Genomic DNA, 20,755 nt, shown 5'->3' with positions numbered 1-20,755 from the left:
CTTCATGAAGATGGTACTCCCTCCCAGGTACTGATTAAGGAACTCGCTGAGTGTGGCGAGCTTGCTTTCCTTCATAGTGTGCTCTTAGCAGCATCATGAGAAACTCATTCTGCTCACGGAGACTTGAGGTCTCTACTCCTCGGAATTTAGTTAATATCACAGACTGCTCTTCTTCTGGTAACAAATCCAGGCGACGGAAGATGGCGGCTTGTGTGCGCTTGTCATTCAAACCTGAAAGAGAATCAACAAATTGTTTCTCAGAAGTTGTGCGCTCACTAAAATAAAGTGTGCATGTGTTAGATACAAGCGTAATATGGCGAAGACAAAGTAAATCAACTGTAAAGAATTTTTATGACTACTTTAGGTCTGATGATCTAGGAAGAATTCAAAATATCTTTGATCCAGCAAAGAAAACTGCAGATACTTCAGGAGTATTGCTTACATCAGTTCATGATACAGGCTGTCCCAAAAAGATATATACAGACAATCAATGAATTTTCATTGCTTGAAACTCAATCAACCCTCCACCATTTGTGTATATGAATCATGGTATCATCTGTTAAGTGTAGACCACACTAGACTCCCCTCATAAACATAACACACAAAGATCAATAACAAGGCTAATAATCCATATTATAATGTGCATACATATTTTTGGGATACTCTGTATTTTACAGGACACTAAATAAGATGTAGAGAGGACAATTCTCTTTTCTACTCCAAGATAATATTAAAGGCAGTACTATTGATGTCAATGAGCCGGGATAGCTCAGTCAGTATAGTGACTAGCTACGACCGGGGTTCGATCTCCGACGGGGGCAGTGGATTTTTCCTCTAGCCTCTGGGGCCCACCCAGCCTCCTCTACAATGGGTACCGGGGTCCTTTCCCGGGGGTAAAGCCGGCCGGGGCGTGATGCTGACCACTCACCCCCATCTAGTGCCGAGGTCAAGGAAGAGAGGAGCTATACCTCCACTCACCCCAAACGCCTACATGGCGTATAGTGGGACAAACTTTACCTTTACGTTTTACTATTGATGTCAATTGGTGCACCTTAAGATACACAAAGCTAATCAAGAAAGAGACAATGTATGCTGTCTTATCACATTCACTATTGGGAATTTAAATGCAGGCTTATATTAAATGCCTGGGCTCATGGAAGAAGTTCTGCACTGTCTGAAGACAAAAAAAATATATTTTGCAAATTAAAAAGGAGACAAATGTTATATAATATCATTAGTAGACTTAGAGAGTGTGATACCACGTGTAGCAACAGATTTTAGTGTCACTGATTAAGTCACCACACAACAGCATGACTTGAATTAAAATTATTTAAAATCCAGCAACAAAAATCTCACTGACAGTGAGAAATATGTTATTCTGGAAATTTTTAAATTTATAAATAAAGTTGTTTGTACTATTGTTACAGTTTCTAATTTTTATTGCTACTTATAATGTACTATGTGTACAAAATAATAATATATGTTATTAAAAAATGTTACTGGGGGGGGCACATGGTGTGATCACATGACAAGCTTTTATTGTACATTTTTAGAATTTATGGCACTCAGTCTCAAAGAGGTTTCGTGTCCTTGCCTAAATTAAAATAGAAAAAGATAGAACTGTACTAGTAACTGGTCCTTCTAGGAAACAACTGCTATGTCTGCAAGTCTGGAACCACTGAAGAGACAGGAATATAAGAAATATGTCTGGAGCGACATTCAATGTAATGATGTTCATACCTAGTTTGAAAACAATCTGTTCAGTACAAACATTGCTGACAGTACGTCATTGATCGATAAAGGAACAGACACTGGACTCATAAAAATAACCCTCACATGAGGCAGTCGACATTTTTGTTTCAAGTAAAAGATTTTACGATATATATTACGAACATTATCTCATTACACACTCACCTTCTGCTTCGGCACAGAGCTTGTGGTACCACACCTTTGGACAGTGTTCACAGGATAGCACTGGCAGCTTCTCACGTCGTTGTGCCTCTGTCGTGGCAAGAAATGCTTGTCTTATTGCTGTGGAAGCATACCAACAGACATTTAAACAAAGGATTGGCAACATTCAATGTTATGGTATGAGTCAATTATGAGACAGGCTCAGACTACATACAGCATTCTCATCACAAAATTCTATAATTTTTATGTCAGATGTTTAACACATTCACTCCCAGGTACTTGGCTGCTGGTTTACCTCTCAAGTCAATTTTCAGTAGTACTTCATGTTCTACAGACATGAATGACAAATGACCTACAAATTTCAATGAATTCCATTAAGGTAACTGCATGCAGTGACAGAATAAAACTACATGCTCAAAGTGTGTTCTGAAAGCGTTATGTTTTGACTTCTAAAGGCATGCTGCTCTTTGACCAGGATCATACAGCGATGATAGAAATATGCCCTGATAAGACAAAAAGCGCCTTTCTCAGAAAACTGAGAACACAGTTTCACATCCTGTAACTAGATAGTGTATGCAGGTACCTTTCGAAAGTCCTTGAATCACTGATCGACTGCCAATCACTTCTCAAATGTAATACTTCAAAATGTTAGAATTTTGTTAAAAATGGCTTAGCTGTGTGAGCATGTTAAGAACACAGAAAAAAAGTCAGATTATAATTAATTCAATTCCAATGCCACATAATCATTGTTCACAAAAAGAATATTATTAAATATCCTTGAAGCCGTTTATTTTTTAAATTATTGTTCCTTACAACTTATTATATTTTTTAAATAATGATATTTATGAAAGCAAGTTACATCAAAATTCATTATCTGAAAAACTGGACAGAACGCAAAACATTTATCACATAAATTCAATAATATCGGAATAATACGTGAATTTGATAGAGAAATGGCGCAAAGAACACTTTGTGGCCAAGGGCTGTCCATCACATCTTTCAGATTAAAAGATCACACTGCCATCTACCAGTTGCCATATGAACTATATGTGCTGTCATCTGTCATATAAACTATTTGATATCCTACCCATAGGATGTACTTTAGGATGATGATGATAGACTGTTTCCTTTGCCGCAAGGATTGAACTTTCCCGCTTCGAGTGTTGCCAACCACCCTTTTGTTTCCATCTTTAAAATGGTTCAACCACTGAAACAAGCCTGAAAGAGTGTCTTTGTTACTTTGTATTATAAATTAAGATAATGAATATATTCACACTACCCAATTCAGAGTGCAATTTGCTATTATTCTTACAGGCCTGGAGCACTACAGGAGCAAATCAGAGTTAGGTTATAAACGTACAGTAATGTTCTTTGTTTATACCTGTTTCACAGATAACAACAACTCATACACTAAAAAAAACACTCAGGCATGTGTATAAATGGACAGAAAAAAATCTCATCTGAAAGGAAGGCTTACCTCAGTTTCATCTTTTTTTATTGAAAGTGCTGATTGTACATGAACCTCATCAGATACCATGCCAATGGGATCTCTTTCACTTTCAACATCAACATCATTCTCCATTTTGATTATACCCATGTTCTGCTGTAAAATAAAAAATTAATTATAAAATTGTGTTAACTATCTCAAAAATCGAGGAAGATAGTTGTTCTCTGAATAATGCATATGAGCAATATTGTATTAATATGACGAGATTCAGGCATGCCAATGTAACTAAATTCCATCATGTCGACACCAGTGCAGAACTGTATTATTCGTCTCCATGTCTTCACTGTATCTTCTATTCAAGAATATTGTGTGCATCTTTATATTTTAATCCGTGACTCAATGTTTAACAGCAGAAATAACCCTTCATAATAACACGTTTCATATTGTTTAACATAATGCACACTGCAACACTCTGGAATCTTCTACTCCACAAGACATGGAGAATTAATTTTATGCAGCACGTGATTGCACACACACAATTCATATTTACCCAATTCTCAACCGACATTGTTAAGCGTTCATAAAATAGAAGCCAAGACAATAATTACACATAGCCACAGTAATCTGTATAACAGCTGCCACAATCTATTACCCTGAAAATCATCGACACCAAACAAAATCCATATTTTATTACGACATAACTATTCTCCAACGCCACGCTACCAAAGTCACAGTATTTACGGAAGTAACTTTGCAGCTACTAGGAACAAAGAGCATCGTGCCAACCAAAGAGAGCCAAATGTACATATTTAAAATATCTGCCTTAAATTAATTTACTTTCTGTACTCAATAGATTACTTCTTATTTTTTCAGAAGTGTACATTGTAAACGAATCGTGAAATAATTCTTAAAAACGATCTTCAATCTACTAATTTCATGCATTGTAAGCCTTCACAAACGAGTGACGCTCAGCTAACAAAAGAGGTGCAACAAACTGGAAGTTGGTGAACCTGGCTGTATATCACAAACTGAAGATGTTGATATGACGTACGTGCTCGTGTATCTTTTCAGACAGTCCTACCCCATAAACTCATTTTTCCATCTAAAGATACAAAGATTAAAATATGAAACAACACAATCTTAACTGCTGCTTGGTATGGGAGTGAAATGTGGTCTGTCAGATTCAGGGTTTTTTTAATGAAAATCTCCACAGTTCGTTCCCTTCCAGTATTATCAGGATGATGTAATCCAGGTTAAGGTTGGTGGGTCACATAGAATGCATGGGGGACATAATAAGTGCTCACAAAAAATTGGTTATAAAGCTTTTGAGGCCTTTTCGATCTTGGCACAGTGGTAGTATAGGCCAATATTAAAACATATTTTAGGGAATTAAAACCTGCATTGGACTGATCTGGTGCAGGGTAGGGACTGGCTGTGAGCTAAAGCAAACTTGACAATCATTTCCATAAATAGAAGATAATACCTTGACTAGCCGAGCCTATTACCAGCTTCTCAATGATTGTGCCCTATGGAGTATTTTAGTTGTTCAATATACAGAAGTACTTTTCTTTACTATTTTCTTACGAATAAAAAACAATTGGACTCATATTTCCTTGGTTGTTGATGCCAATTTCAACCTCATATAAATGATATGCAACCTTGTATACAGTCTTCCTACCTTTAATATTACAGGAATAGGTTAGTTAATGTCAATGATGTATGTGCTAAATCAGGGTTGAATGTGGTTTTGATGAGGAGTAAGATATCTTCATGACTTGTCCCTTTTCTATTATAAACAGAATGCCTCTTAAAACTGGATACACTTGCCTGTTAACTATCAGAACTATAATTCATACAACACACTCAGTCATAATTTGTCAAATACAAATAAATGTTCACAATGCTTAATGTACTGCAACCTCAAACACCTCAAATTAACCCAAATTTTAAACTGCTCGCCTCAGTTTATTTATGAACTATTCATATAATATAATTTCTTAAAGTTGGTTCCAAAATTCTTTTATAGTCATAAATTTGATTGATTTATGAAGAGACACCTGTTCTGTTTAATAACTGGTATCCAAACATGTGTATGTTTAAAAATCTTGGATGACCACAGCTTCTAAAACACCCTTCTCAGTTTCTGATTTGATTTAAAATTCCTCACAACTCACTGGAAGATTTCAGTCAGTCCCTTCTACTTATGAGGCTTCACCCCTCAGAGAACATCTCTGATAGGCTGGCTTCTCACAATGTACACTTTTGACTGTTGAAATCAAGGAAAGCCCTGCACTTTTGCCTTAATCCATTTTCCTTTAAGTATAGTTTAGCCAGTCTGTCACAGTTGAATCAAATGGCAGGTCCAACTTGCATGCAATGAGTTCGCAACTGTGTCCTTATTTCCCAACTCTGTGCAATGTTTACACTTTATAATCCTATATAAAAATATCCAATAATATCGCAGAAAAATGAGTAACAAACAGAAAGAAACATGATCCTGGAAGAACTCATACTCTTCCATTCAATACATTCATCAATGCATAAATTATAATGTAATAAGTACGCAATAAAGGAAAGGGTGTTATGTTCATGGGTTGTCACCATAAGACATATGTTACAGTCATGACCAAAGAATCACCACATGATGACAGTGTCTTTCTGAATCACCAGATTTACTGAAGATGCCTGTAATTGAAACTTGTAGAAGATTGATACATAACTAACTAACTAGATGGCTTACCGAACCCGAAGGTTCATCACCGAATTAACCAAAGCCCTCCACCGGACCCTGTCCTGGGCCAACAAAATCCAGTTTCCTTCAACTCCTATCTCCCATAGATCCCGCCTGAGATTATCCTCCCATCTACGTCTAGGTCTCCCCAGCGGTCTCTTCCCTTCAGGTTTCCCAACCAGTACCCGGTGCACACCTCTTGTCCCATCCATGCGCGCTACATGTCCCGCCCATCTCACTCTTCTCGACTTAATCACCCTCACAATACTGGGGGAGCAGTACAGATTTTTAAGCTCGTCATTGTGCAGTTTTCTCCACGCCCCATCGTCTTCCCTCTTAGGCCCAAATATCCTCCTCAACACCCGATTCTCAAACACCTGCAATCTGTGTTCCTCCCTCTGAGTGAGAGACCATGTTTGACCATGATTGATACATGCCACTTGAAAAAAGGGCTTCAAACTCGTTTCTTCAGAATGATAAAAAATCAACAAATATTATACTCCTTCACAGGTACAAAATTTTGTGGAGATGCAACTTGCCACATTGTCACAATTACCACATATCTGACATTCATACAATCCTTACAATAACTAAATTCTGTCAAATCTGTAAAGGTTGCACATCACTTTTATATGCATTCCTTGCACAATGTATAAAATGCTCAGTTTGTGACCATCCACCTGTTCACGTTTGTTCTCCAAAAGCTGACTATACTTTGCAAAATTTCAATGATTTCGTATTTGAGGTTTTTCTAAAACTTCTGAGCGATTTTAATTTTCGTCAGAATTAGTACCCCAATGTGCATGAAGCTGACGTCAAACTAAATATTTTTTTGGATCAATCACCATATAATTTTCTGTACATAACCAGAATTATCATATTAATAATTTTCTCAAAAACAGTTGGTTATAAAATCAACTGTTGTGAACTTAAAATACAGTCTATTTGGCTGTCTAAATTACTTCCAAGTGCATGGCTTAGGAGACCTTAAGGTACATCACCAAATTAACTACTTTCTCCTACAAATTTTATATTAATTACTTTTGAATATGTTGAATCCCAACATAAATTATGTTTATAAAATGGTTACAACAAAATTGTCTGTTTACTGTTGACCCATTACAGTTTTATTTTCAACAAGTAGGGAAGTGCCAACTGGGGTGATGCAAAGTGGGGAATTAGTCCCTGACACATCTAATGTAGATATGAAAGCCCAGAAGGATGGCAAATGGTGTTCTCGCGAAGCTGCGATAGGTCCAGCAAACCAGTAGTGGATTGAAACTGGTTTCAACACAAAGCAAAGCCTCGGGAGGAGGTTTTGTATAATGACCCATAAAGCAAGCAGACACATCATAGGAGGAAGAATAAGTTAGGATGGGATATGTGATGGAAAACGATAACTTGTTTGATGAAGAACTGGAAGGTAGGATGTTAAACTGGATATCAGGTAAGCAGTACTAAAAATTTGAGGTTGTTTGAATTCGTTCAAAATCATGTCCAATGGTAGCCTTTGGAATTTGTAATAATGAGTCCTTTCATTTTGGTACCAAAGTGTCAGTTGCTAATATAGACATAGAACTAACTAACTAACTAACTAGATGGCTTACCGAACCCGAAGGTTCATCACCGAATTAACCAAAGCCCTCCACCGGACCCTGTCCTGGGCCAACAAAATCCAGTTTCCTTCAACTCCTATCTCCCATAGATCCCGCCTGAGATTATCCTCCCATCTACGTCTAGGTCTCCCCAGCGGTCTCTTCCCTTCAGGTTTCCCAACCAGTACCCGGTGCACACCTCTTGTCCCATCCATGCGCGCTACATGTCCCGCCCATCTCACTCTTCTCGACTTAATCACCCTCACAATACTGGGGGAGCAGTACAGATTTTTAAGCTCGTCATTGTGCAGTTTTCTCCACGCCCCATCGTCTTCCCTCTTAGGCCCAAATATCCTCCTCAACACCCGATTCTCAAACACCTGCAATCTGTGTTCCTCCCTCTGAGTGAGAGACCATGTTTCGCACCCATACAAAACAACAGGCAATATTATTGTTTTGTATACTTTAATTTTCAGGTTCTTAGAAATCAGACGGGAAGACAAAATATTTTGGACTGAGAAGTAGCAAGCATTTCCGGAATTTAGTCTCCTCCTAACTTCCTCACAAGTATCATTTTGATTTGTTATTGTTGTTCCCAAATATTTGAACTTTGTAACCCTTTCAAAGGATTTATTAGCCACCCTAAGATAATTTTGCCCGCCTGTCTTCTGATGACGAGATACTAACATGTACTTAGTTTTTTCTGAATTTACTTCCAGCCCCACTTGTCTACCAGCCTCTAGTAAAACTTCTGCGTTCCTCTTTATTGTATTTATATCGTCCCCCAATAAATTAACATCATCAGCATATGCCAATAGCTGATGTGTCCCATTCAATTGCAAACCCTCCTGCCTACCTTGGACCTTCCTGATGGCGTATTCTAGCGCAAAGTTAAAGAGCAAGGGAGACAAAGCATCTCCTTGTTTTAGACCGTTCTTGATGAGGAATGTCTCAGATACATATTTACCTACTCGAATTTTGCTGCAGGTTTCATTTAAGCACATTTTTATTAGACCCACTAGCTTCTTTGGTATACCAAATTCAATAAGAATATTATATAGCACTTCTCTCTTCACAGAGTCATAGGCTTTTTTGAAATCTATAAATAACTGATGTACAGTCCCACCGAACTCCCATTTTTTCTCTAGTATCTGACGAATGCAAAAGATCTGATCAATCGTTGATCTGTTTCGTCTGAACCCACACTGATGATCCCCAATAGTTTCATTCGCATATGGGGTTAATCTTGCCAAAAGAATGTTGGATAGAATTTTGTATGAGGTTGATAGCAGCGATATTCCTCGGTAATTACCACACTCAGTCTTGTCCCCCTTCTTATAAATAGGAATAATTATGGATTCCTTCCATTGATGTGGCATCTCTTCCTTATCCCAAATTAACTGAATAAGCTTATGGATCCTCATATGCAACCCTTTGCCACCTGCTTTAATTAATTCGGCCGGAATCTGATCAATTCCTGGAGATTTATAACTTTTCAACTTCCCAATGGCTAGTTCCACTTCATCTAAGCTAGGTTCTGGCACCAACAGTTCAGCTGTATGCATTTTAATCTGTCTAATATCACCAGTATTATGAACATTTAAGAGCTCGCTAAAGAAATTTTTCCACCTATTCACAATTTTTATTGGATCTGCAAGCAAATTGCCACTATCATCCTTTACCAAATTGGTCTGGGGTTGATATCCTTTCTTAAAGTTATTAATGCCTCTGTACAGGTCTCTGATGTTTTTTTCCTTATTATTTGTCTCAAGTTCAGCAATTTTGCCCTTCAGGTATTCCCTTTTCTTAGTCCTAAAGGTTCTATTAGCCTCACGTCTCACGTTACATAGATTATCCGCATTTGTTTTGTTTGGGTTCTGCAACCATTGAAATTTTGTTTGCTTCCTTCGATCTATTAATTTTGAACATTCTTCATCAAACCACGGTTTATTTTGCTTTCTCCTGTAGTATCCTAGTTTCTCTTTTGCTGAAATTTTGATGCAGTTTCTGACATTTTCCCACTCCCTGTTGATGTCCACACTTTCATTATCCTCATTTGTCTCTAAAATTTGAAACCTATTCGAAATTTCAACTTGATATTGTTCCTTTGCCTCTCCCTCACTTAATTTTTTCAAATCAAATCTTTCTGTGTCAAAATTTTGTTTAGTTCGTCTACTTACTGAAAGCCGCTCCCTCACTTTTGCTACCACCAGATAATGATCAGTGTCGCAATCTGCTCCTCTGAATGATCTCACATCAATTACATTTGTCTGCCTTCTCTTATCTACTAAAACATGATCTATTTGATTGTGTGTTCTGCCATCTGGGGAAGTCCAAGTGTATTTATGAACATCACGGTGTGGAAATTTTGTACTTTTTACAATTAAATCTTTTGACGTAGCAAAGGTCACTGCTCTGACGCCATTATCATTACTAAGTGCATGGAGACTCTCGCTGCCTATTGTGGGTTTGAAGACATCCTCCCTCCCAATTTTTGCATTGAAATCTCCTAGCAGAATTTTCATGTGATACTTGCCAAATGTATCAAATACTGATTCCAATTCTTCATAAAAGCTATCCTTGATATCATCGCTTTTGTCTTCAGTTGGGGCATGAACATTAAGGACAATGATGTCGCACCAACGTCCTTCCAAAATTACGTAAGACAACCTGTCACTAACAAATTCTACTCTCTTAACTGCTGCCCTAATTCTGCTATGAACAAAAAAACCCGTCCCTAGCTGATGATTGTCATTCCCCTTTCCATAGAAAAATGTAAAATTGTCCACTGGGATCGTGCCCTCCCCCTCCCATCGCACTTCCTGCACTGCCACTAAGTCTAACTTATAATTCCCTAATTCCCTACACACTGATTTCAGTGCCCCAGCCCTATAGAGGCTCCTAATGTTCCAGGTACCAAATCTCATGTCCTTTTTCAATTGCTGTGGTCGTGCCAAAGAGTCCGTCCTGATCCGAGGCTTGGTTGATTTTTTCGTAACACATATTTTTTTAAAGGTGAAAGGTTGTTAGCCCTACACCCAACCCCCAACCTGGAGGACCAGGGTATCACTCTTAGTCTAGCGCATCTCCTTAGACCTGTCCGGCTTGGGTGACCCTACCATGAGCCGAAGCTCAGGCCGGCATAGCACTAAGGGTCATTTGAGCACGCAAGCCTCCTCACCCGGCAGATTGCCTTCGACAAGGTGGTGAAACTAATTTCATCATAATACAAATGGTACGTTATAAAGCTCAAGGATTACTTTCTGCAGTAGTTCATTAGTTATAAACTACCATGCATGAATGTTACGTTATGTTCCCAGATGGACCAGAGATTGGTGTAATTTGTAATGTGTACTTACCAGTTTGAACTCCAGAAATGTTGGGTACACATCCTCTACTCATGTCAAATGGTACAGCTGAGTCAGCTTGTGTGCTGCGATGCCTGATACTATGTAAGACCATTTCACATTCAACGGTCTCTGTGATGGCTGTTGGAACAGCCCCTCTAACTGCGGACACCACCAGCTTTATGTTCCCCACTGTGTGTGGCGCATCTGCACAAGCAACCCCACTTAACATATTTCAGGATCAGAGTAATAAAAACATCATTCATTAATAACAATTAGAGAATAAATTATTTATTTAGGGTTTATTAAATTATACTTCTAACAAGTCAGATTACACAGCATTGAATATTAGGATGATTAGCAAATAATTAATTGGAAAGGTACTATCTTGGTATTTGTTCACAAGCACTGTGGAAAACCATAAGAAACTTCAACCAGGAAAGTCAATCCCTGGGCCAAGATTTGAACCTAGTACAGTAGCCGGGGTGAATCTCTGCATTCCATATCTATTAAAAGTAAAAGGCAAGGGAACCAGATGAGTCGGAAAGGGTGGCAGCTAAGAAAGCATATACTGCCCATACTATAAAAATTATTTCCTGGCAACAGTACTTTGTAGCTCGCTGACTCACCTCCTGGGTCAGTAAGTGTTTGGATTATGTACTATATGAATTTGTTTTCCTTATACATGCAAGACAGTGATGCAGACAATAAATTCAGTTTGATCCCAGATATAGTAACAACCAAACTGTTGTAAACACCTTACCATTACTCTTTTGGCATTAAAACATGTTTGATAAAGTATGAGACAATGGGAGGAAAATAAAGTGATGAAACTGTTTGGAAGGAATTTTTCATTAATTTGTCATGAAGGAAAGCATGATGATGAGCACGCTTACGAGGAGGACCATCGGATAAGTTGGAACGGCAGCATTCTTCAAATCAAAAGAAACGGTACTTATAGAAAGTACAAAGAATCAGCTCACATGGCATGATTGGTGAACCCCATTAGTCAGACCAGTCTGGAAATTTCGCCCATATGGATTCCGTTGATCAACAAGGAAATCAGCAGTAATATGGTTTAATAGATACCGATAACTGTGTGCAACACTTGTCCTAAGTTACCCGGTAGTCTCTTATCTCTCAAGGAGGACACTAGTGACAGGTTCTTTCCTGCTTATAGGACGCCGGTAGTAGGTTCATATCCTCCCGTACAGAGGACGACAGTAGTGTATTCTCAGGTGTTTTATGGTGTTTGGGTTTCAATGTCCTTTGATGACTTGGATGCCAACACCTTTTTTGCATTGTTTTGATGTCAATTTTTATGTGGTTTCAGAACTGCTCTTATAATTTTTATTTTATCTTTTAAGTATTATATTTCACTGACAGAACCCATACTTGGGCGGATAAGTTCATATAACTGCACAAATTAAATTGTCCAGTGACAGAGACTAGCTCTTTCTAAGGGACTCAACAGAGTAAGTACCTCTCACCTGAAGATGTGAAACGTCGCGAATTTTAAAAAACAGATGATGGAAAAAGTCCTGATTACAAATAATTTTAAGTGTAAACTACTGCCCTCAGAACCCTTTAGAATTGGATGATGATGAAATGGTGGGTAAATGTAAAGTAATCAGGTTACAAGCCAATGTTGGCACTTAGGGGAGAGGAGGTATAGCTCCTACTCATTCTCAACCTTGACACTGGAAGGGGTGAGTGGTCTGCACCATTCCACAGCAGCATTTAATCCACAGAAAAGAACCCCATTACCCATTAAACAGGAACCAGTCTGTACACAGAGGCTAGGAGAAAATCCTCTGCCCCTGTTGGGGATTGAACTTCGATTGTCTGGCCTGTAGCCAGTCACTATTCTGACTGAACGATCTGATTCACAATGAATTGCCAGGTGCTTGTACAGTAAAACAAACATTTCAAGAAATGTTACTGATGACTTCTGCAAGACAGGTAATCTCTCTTAATACAAGACTTTTATGGATTTATTTTAAGAACTCCAATATGAATTATTGTGACACAAACTATGTCATATAACACAAAACAAATGCTGTACACCAATATCTATTTAGTATGATATGCAAGTGCCTGTACAGCAAGCTTTCCTCCAATACAGATTCAATTATATGTGTGAAAATAAAGTAAAATAATAATCTGCATAATCTAAAAAAAATTATTATATACAGTCTGCCAGATATCCTGTAGTAGCACAAAAAATTCCACTTCTGTTTAGAAAGTTAAATTGATAATTCCTGCTCATGCTGTATCTGACATGACAGAGTTCAATGCCTAAATTTGTGTTAATATTCTGTTTTAATAACTGCCATTAAAGTATTTCATTTACAAAGTCCAAATTTCCATTGAAATTTTAATTTAATACTTAAATTTCTGGTGAGATTTTTTTATTATATTACAAAGTTTATTCATAAACAAATGTCAAAGCAGTATATATATTAATTTATAATTTACTTATTTGACTTTGCACACCTGAGTCCCTATATCCCCACTAATTACTGGAGGCCCCTGTATATTATTGCAGCATTTAAATGTTTGCATTACCAAAATCCCATGTACACACTTGTTAAGTGCAGGCCAAAAGAATTTTTTTTATTGACTTGTAATCCGTCGCAGTAAAATCAAATTAACTTTCGCACTAAAACTTGAAACACTGCAGCTTCTACTGGTCTACTTCATTCCTTCATATGTTCAGACCAGACCCACACAGGAACATGTATCAGTCATTCCATTCTGTTATTCCAAAGATATTTGAGACTACTTTATTGCATCTTAAAATGGTGATTTCAATGAATGAACTACCAATAAATCTCATTCTAATGGTTTTATAACAAGTAATAAAAAGGCCTAAATTTTAATTGTGACACCTTACTTTAAGGTAGAGTATTAATTATTCTGTTGACTCATTAATACAAACAACAGCAGAACAATATTAAATCGTGCAAATTAAACTATATTAACTGCAAGAATTAACTATTCATTTAAATTAAATTTTATACAAAAACACACGCCAGTAACTAATTTAAAATGTGTAGTTATCACCTTTTCAACTTTGCCTAGATTAATGTGCGTGCTTCTTAAACTGAGAGGAGTCAAAGCATCTCCTGGCGTTACCTTATAAAGGGAGATGATCACCAACATTGCATATTTTTGCACAGCCCTCTGAAGGCTAACCACTGGATTTATGCATTTTTAGTGGCATTCCATTTCTTCCAGGATCTACAAATAATTAAGTCACAACAACATGAAACTAAAGGAGTAGTCTCCCTTCTCATCTTATCTCTCCAGACAGAACTCATTCATGCATTTACAACGGATAGCATGAGAAATCTGTAAAATACTTTCTTCCACCATTTAGCAAATTTTCTGTCATGTGATCACCTACATCCAAACCTCCCATATAATCACTATTAAACAAAACTGCCTTTGGACAAGGTATTTTGCTGCCATCCCTCAACTTGCACTTTGCTATTTCTAAATCACTTGTGTGGCAGTTACTTATAACAATTACTTCCTTAGTACCTTACCATTTCATGGCCACTGTACCTGATTCATTTACCAAGAACATAAAGTGTTCTCTTTTATAGATTTCTGGAAACTCTGCAACATGTTTCCTTGTTCTCATGCAGATTCTAACAGCTGGATAAGGAAATGTGTCAAGCACGCTGGTCGATTTAAAATCTGCCAAAATAATTTCTTCTTTCCAGTAGACTCCTTCATGATGTCCAACCTTTCAATAGTGCACTGTGATATGAGCATAAACTACTGGGAAACACTCTGAGGAATGTCTCTAATTCTGATAAGCACTGATTTAAATGTTTGCATGAATAATGGATTAGATTTTCTGGCTTGAAAATTGTCATCTGTGTGAACAGAGTGTATGCTTGCTTACAGTAGCAAGAGGAGTATCATAATTCCTACCAAACTGTTATCAGCAGTGGAAGATACAGTAAAACCCCTCTGGTTGGACACCCCTCTATATTGGACACTTTTAATTGGAACCAGCGAATATCCTATAATTTTACGTGTCCACAACATCCTATATCTTGGACACCCCTTTATCCTGGAACTTGTCACCCCTTTTGTTGTAAGTTGGACAGGTGCATGCATGCACTTAGTTTCAATGCTTTTATGGGAACTGTTTACAGTTAATATTTTGTTGTTTTGAATTTCTGACTGATGAATGCCTTCTACCTGAGGGTGTGAGACATTGAACACATCATTGGAATGCAGTGAAAGTGAATAGTTATTCTTTTGTTAAACACCTCACTTGAGTTTTAACTTTGTCAGTACTGTGCTTTCAACTGAGTTAAACAGTGTTAACAGAAATTGGAAAGGTATGCTTTCGCTCATAATCAACCAGGAATGGTTGAAACCTTATTCGGATTGCGGCAAAAATTAGAAAGAGGATGGCAAATTCCAAGATAAAAGCAAAAGAGCAGTGTTTTGTGACGGACCTTTTTACAAGGAATAAGTGACATCATATGTTGAGCTACTGCCATAAGTACAATTAAACAAAATACATTCTGAATATTTAAAATTTCACTGAGGCTGTGGTATAATGTGCAACCATGAGAATGGGTTTCAAAAGATTATTATTATTGTCATTAATTCTTAATTCAAGCAAGCCTACAGTAGTTAGATTACGTAAGTAAATAGATTGCATTGTCGGTAAACTTAAAGTATTGGTGCCCTTCCCGTTGAGTTTATCCATGCAAGTTTAGTTTACTGAAAACAAAATTTGTAAAAATTTAATTTACCCTTTTGATTTTTCTTATAAATAATTTCCCTTTTGGAAAGGGCTCCATAATACTATACAATTACCACATTGTCAGTACACCACAATTTGAAAGGCTGATTTTCCCCTTTCCCTCTATCCTGGACACCTCTGTAAGTAGGACACATTATCGTGGAACCGCAAGTGTCCAAGTTAGAGAGGTTTTACTGTACTTGTAATTCTTTTAAACCAACAACACCACCCGAATCAGAAAAGTCAGAAACACGCCTGTGCTCATAGTCTGGGTCACTGTCACTGATTTTACCGCCTTTCATTCTCACGTGGGTAGAGAATAACACTGTGTGTAACTGCAAACCGTTTTGAACACAATGAATATGAACTATCAAACCATCTAACCGCTGCTTAGAACAGAAGTGCATGATACTGGATTGCTACTCAGCATACAAACTCATTTCACAGTTTGTTAGCAAAATTGTCCTATATTTATTCCATAAAACAAAGGGGTGCAACATCTTATTCAGTATTTGTTTTCAGGTAACATAAGCTCCGTGGTAAAAATGTTGGAACTTACATAACCCTCTACGCTAATTCTTGGTTTTTCTTGCTTGTCACTTGCACTCTCAGCTCATTGTCCATTCACTAGAGCAACATGTTTCAGTCTGTGGCCACCATTACATTCAAATTCCTGCTTTTATGTCATTGCTACCAAAAGTCATTTTTGAGTAGTTAGACTCCTGCTTCGTATGTGGGAAGCCCTGGGTTGAAATCGCAGCCTGGAGATTGCCTATCCTGACTGAAGTGTTTGCAGTTTTTCTCAGTCCTTCAAGGTAAATGCTGAGATACTACCTTAAATTATGCATGACCGCTTCCTTCATTTCTCTCTCTTTGTCATCAGTCTTCCGAGTGCTTTGATGAGGTCCTCCATTTTCATCTATCTTGTGCCAGCCTCTTCATTTCCACATATTTTTTTACAGCCCACATCCTCAAAAATCTGTGTCACATATTCCAATCTTTGTCTCCCCTTCAACTGTTCCTTCCATTACCAAATTAACCAATCCTAGGTGTCTCAAAATGTGTCCCACCATCCTACCTCTTCTTCTAGTAACATTTCCTTCGCCTATCCTATTTAAAACCTGCTCATTTCGTACTTTAACAGTCCACTTAATTTTCAACACCCTTCTATAGCACCACATTTCAAAAGCTTCTATCCTTCTTTCTGGCTTTCCCACTGACCATGTTTTGCTTTCTTATAGCACTATGCTCCAAACATATAACTTCAAAAAATCTATCTTAATTCCAGGTCAATGTTTTCTTCATTTACAATTCATTATTCATTGTCATCCTCTCATTCAACATTACATGGTATGAGCTACAGAACCTGCGTCACTGAATAAACTATAAATAAATATGTCATTGCACTGGTGATCATATTGTCTCCTTCTGATGTCAAAAACTAATGATAGAATAATAAGTTTAAAACGTTTCCACTTACTTAGTACAGTGATGATGAATACTGATCATGCAGGGAGCAAGGACCTCTGAAACATTGGTAATCTTCTACCAGACTATACGCCTCTACAGCCCAGAAGACAGCAATCTTCAAGTCCATTGTGTTTTTGATCTGTAAACAAAAATGTTTAAATTAGTAAATGTGATATGTGCATATGATGTGGAGTAGTCAAGTATTACCTTACCTGAGTTGTGGTAAGTCATTGTACAATGATGCATTTATCTTATTAGGAGTGAAGGCGGTTTACTATGTTGTGTGTGCAGCATTTTTCCACACTGTTCAGAAATTTTGCTAATAAAATAGACAGATGCGTCATACCTCACATCATTCTGGAACAAAGGACCACAACACAAACAACTCAGATAATGCAACACTCTTACTAATACACACCATATACACATATAAATGTAAAAATTTTCTGTTTACAGATGAAAAACACACCAGCAACGACCAATCTCTGCAAAACCATTTTCAATGAAACCTTTAGCATAAACTTTTTAACCAGTTCGAAAAGTTTTAACATATACAGTTGTCTTCATTTCTTAACATCGAAAGGAGAAAATACAATACAGTAAAGACAAAAGCAACTGAACCTGATGTCGATCACGTGTATAGAAAGTGAACAGTGTAAAGTTATCGAATAACAAAAACCAATACTCCACAAAACACACAGATTACTACACTACCACTGCTGTAATTTACATAAAAATTTGCTTACTGTGATTAAGACAGTAGAATATAAAATTATCCTTACAACAGACTCTTGAGTGTAATGACTTTAGCCTTCCCACCATTACAATTCTTCTTGAGAAACTGCTGCTTCCCGCCTCTTCCCACTAAGCAAACGCCGCCATTCCATCTGATGGCGTTACCAACGTAAGACTATTACAGTTCTGGGGTGTAGCGTTAGGACTGCAAGGCGTTACAACCCAGAAGACCGTGCGAAGCACAAATTCTACTAATAAAACTAATATATGTCACACCTAGTTTTAGGGCTGAGTTGGACCACATTTCTCACACCGGACATTACTGAATAACTCTTGCGACAAATGTGCCAGGTTAGTATCGAAGGTGGTAAGAGTGTGTACTGTGTATCTGACAAGGGCGTAGTCCGGTTGGTCATGTCGAAACCTAACCTGAAATTTTGCTCATCTACAGAGCCCATCTAGTAATGATTGTGCACAAAATTCCAGCTGCTGATACGCTGTGCAAGGGTGCGAAAAAATTGCTCAAAATTCGAATATATATATATATATATTTACAATTCGCGCATGCGTCTGACGGCAGTGCGGCCTAGTAGTGGCATGGTATTCACGGGTACAATGCAACGAAGAGCGTGGGGCCAGGCGCTGAGAATTTAGTCTCCGAGCAGCTAGAAGCTTCTGTCTGCGCAGAAGAAGCCAAATGCGAAATAGATAATGTGCAAATAACCTTTAATTCGATGTTCGTGGTGTTAATTGAATATGAGCGTCAAAAATAACGAGAAAATATAAGTAGTTCTTAAAACGGATTTTTATTTAATAGTCTAACAAAGCAGCATATAAAAATTAAAATCATTATCTATCCGCTTAATTAAAGAATATAGTACGACTAATGTAGCGAAACATCTATTTTCCTACGTTGTATATTAGTACATGTACGTAGTAGGCCAGGGATGAGCGATGAACTACTTTGAAACCCCTTCCCACTCATAAATTATCATCCTCTGACGCCACATAAATACTCAAGCTGCTCTTAATTGTTCTCTGGTTACGTAACGATGCAGTTTCAAATTCACAGGTTCTACAGAACCGAATGAGACAGATGGCATGAATACAGACGACTGTTGGAATGGGCCAGCCGTAGCATTCGCATGCAAAGGCGGCAAGAAACCTCATTCAAGATACCACTAGACCTAGATGTTTGATAATGTGAATAAAAAAAAAACACTCTATCTGATACCAAAAGCTGCATGTCAGTCAATACTTTGAGTCTGCTGAGAATTCAATATTTACACCATAAATATTTTAAGTAATTTTCCTTCAAAACAATTCAATGCTAACCCTTATTGCTCCAGAGACCAAAATCAAATGACCATTAAAATCCGTACAGTGTTTCTCTAGTTGTTACACGCTGACAAACGAATGGTCGGACAAACATGGCGAAGTTAACAGGATCATTTTTTTAACTTTCATTGCAAGCACGCTAACCGAAAATAGTTGGGATATAAATGAAAATGACCATCAGGAAACAGGAAAGTGAGCTTACCCACAAACGTTGGTTCAATACTAACTATTAGACTGAACACATGTTATACCAGTCCCAGAGCCAGAATGCATCCACGTCAACTGCAAGGCTTAAAACCAAATGACAATGTATTACACCATTAAACTTTCAATTAATCTGCTTCAACACTCTGTTAAAAAAAACTTTCACTTCTACACACCATTCTTCCATTCATTCTTCAATAAAAGCCTCAATGAAAATAACTGGTTTCAGTGTGGGTTTATGCCAAATGCTTGCTACTGAAAAGACCTATATGGGAGGATAATATTAAAATGGATTTGAAAAAAGAGTGTGAAGGTGTTGACCACATTCCACTCACCGGAAGACAACAGCATTCAACAGAAAATTTTAAATCAACACTGCAATTAACTTTCAGGTTCCATAAAATCAAGGCATTTCAACTTGTCAAGGAAGCAACAAGTTTAAGTTTTTGTCAGCTGAGTATTTTGAGTTTCCTGTAAAGGAAGTTGATACCTTCTGACATTTCAGAAATGTAGCTTCAAGGATTACTGCAACACCTGATGTGTTTAACAATACCTTACTGTCAACAACATTAATCTATAATTCTTCTATAGAAGTAGAAATGTAAGTGTTGAGAAATGCAAATGCTATTTTACTGTATGTGCTACCTGTTTTGAAAAAGAAGTTTTCTACATATTACACAAGTTAACTTTGGACACTTGGCGTTTCACCTTAACATTACTCTATTATTTCCAGATGGTCAGTTTAAATAAATGTAAATTTAGTGACCACGTTTTGGTTACTTACCAATGACAATCCAGTGACCATGCAGAGTTCTCTTACAAGCAAAATATACAAATTTAAAACCAAATTATGAACAAAATAATACACATCAACTGTGGTCAGCAAGACCACAAGGTGTCACAACCACCTAGAAGACCACACAGCATCAAAACCAATACAGTCAACATCTTCACTGCCAAGAGAACCTCAAATCTTAAAGAAATACACCCACAGAAGTTAAATTAGTATCAGTATGAATTAGCCCCTTCTCAGATGCTCAATATGACCTTGGTAGATAATTCCAACAGTATCCAAAGATTGTGTCCCAAACTTTTTGAAAGCTTTCTTGTGTGTTCTACTGATGCAATGGTTCTGACTGACATTGCAGTCATATACAAAAATACACCAGAAGTGAGATTCAAAGATCTAGGGAGCAATGGTTC

General features: G+C 37.4%; 1 protein-coding gene and 1 long non-coding RNA gene across 3 annotated transcripts; one reads left to right on the top strand and one right to left on the bottom strand.

The window, feature by feature from the left end:
• Positions 1-72: 72 nt before the first annotated feature.
• On the bottom strand, positions 73-18,162 carry LOC147871548 (NADPH:adrenodoxin oxidoreductase, mitochondrial-like). Of its 2 annotated transcripts, none has more exons than XM_087360824.1 (7): positions 18,022-18,162; positions 17,286-17,414; positions 11,044-11,255; positions 3,389-3,514; positions 2,999-3,129; positions 1,915-2,031; positions 73-231 (listed from the first exon to the last, which is right to left on the bottom strand). In XM_087360824.1, the coding sequence occupies exons 2-4, from the start codon at positions 17,312-17,314 to the stop codon at positions 3,483-3,485; spliced, it is 273 nt and encodes a 90-aa protein (XP_087216950.1). In that variant the 5' UTR covers positions 17,315-17,414; positions 18,022-18,162; the 3' UTR covers positions 73-231; positions 1,915-2,031; positions 2,999-3,129; positions 3,389-3,482. The 2 variants fall into 2 exon arrangements, with proteins under 2 accessions (XP_087216950.1, XP_087216951.1); XM_087360825.1 differs by having other exon boundaries at positions 18,058-18,162.
• A 62-nt stretch (positions 18,163-18,224) lies between these two features.
• Positions 18,225-20,245, top strand: LOC147871547 (uncharacterized). The gene is made up of 2 exons (XR_015538699.1): positions 18,225-18,361; positions 19,083-20,245. It is a non-coding gene; the product is annotated as an uncharacterized LOC147871547 (long non-coding RNA).
• Positions 20,246-20,755: the final 510 nt, after the last annotated feature.

This window comes from Zootermopsis nevadensis, unplaced genomic scaffold (genome assembly GCF_977971745.1).
Source record: "Zootermopsis nevadensis isolate Lab colony 2312 unplaced genomic scaffold, Znev_1.0 Znev_ptg000049l, whole genome shotgun sequence".
NCBI lineage: Eukaryota > Metazoa > Arthropoda > Insecta > Blattodea > Termopsidae > Zootermopsis > Zootermopsis nevadensis.
This window is presented reverse-complemented; position numbering and strand designations above follow the sequence as displayed.

Coding starts and splice junctions, on each gene's coding strand:
- LOC147871548 (XM_087360824.1), bottom strand. CDS start 17,314: ATGATCAGTATTCATCATCACTGTACTAA. Junction 11,256..17,285: donor ATTCATCATCACTGTACTAA/GTAAGTGGAAAC, acceptor AAATATGTTAAG/TGGGGTTGCTTGTGCAGATG. Junction 3,515..11,043: donor CATTTCTGGAGTTCAAACTG/GTAAGTACACAT, acceptor TTTATTTTACAG/CAGAACATGGGTATAATCAA.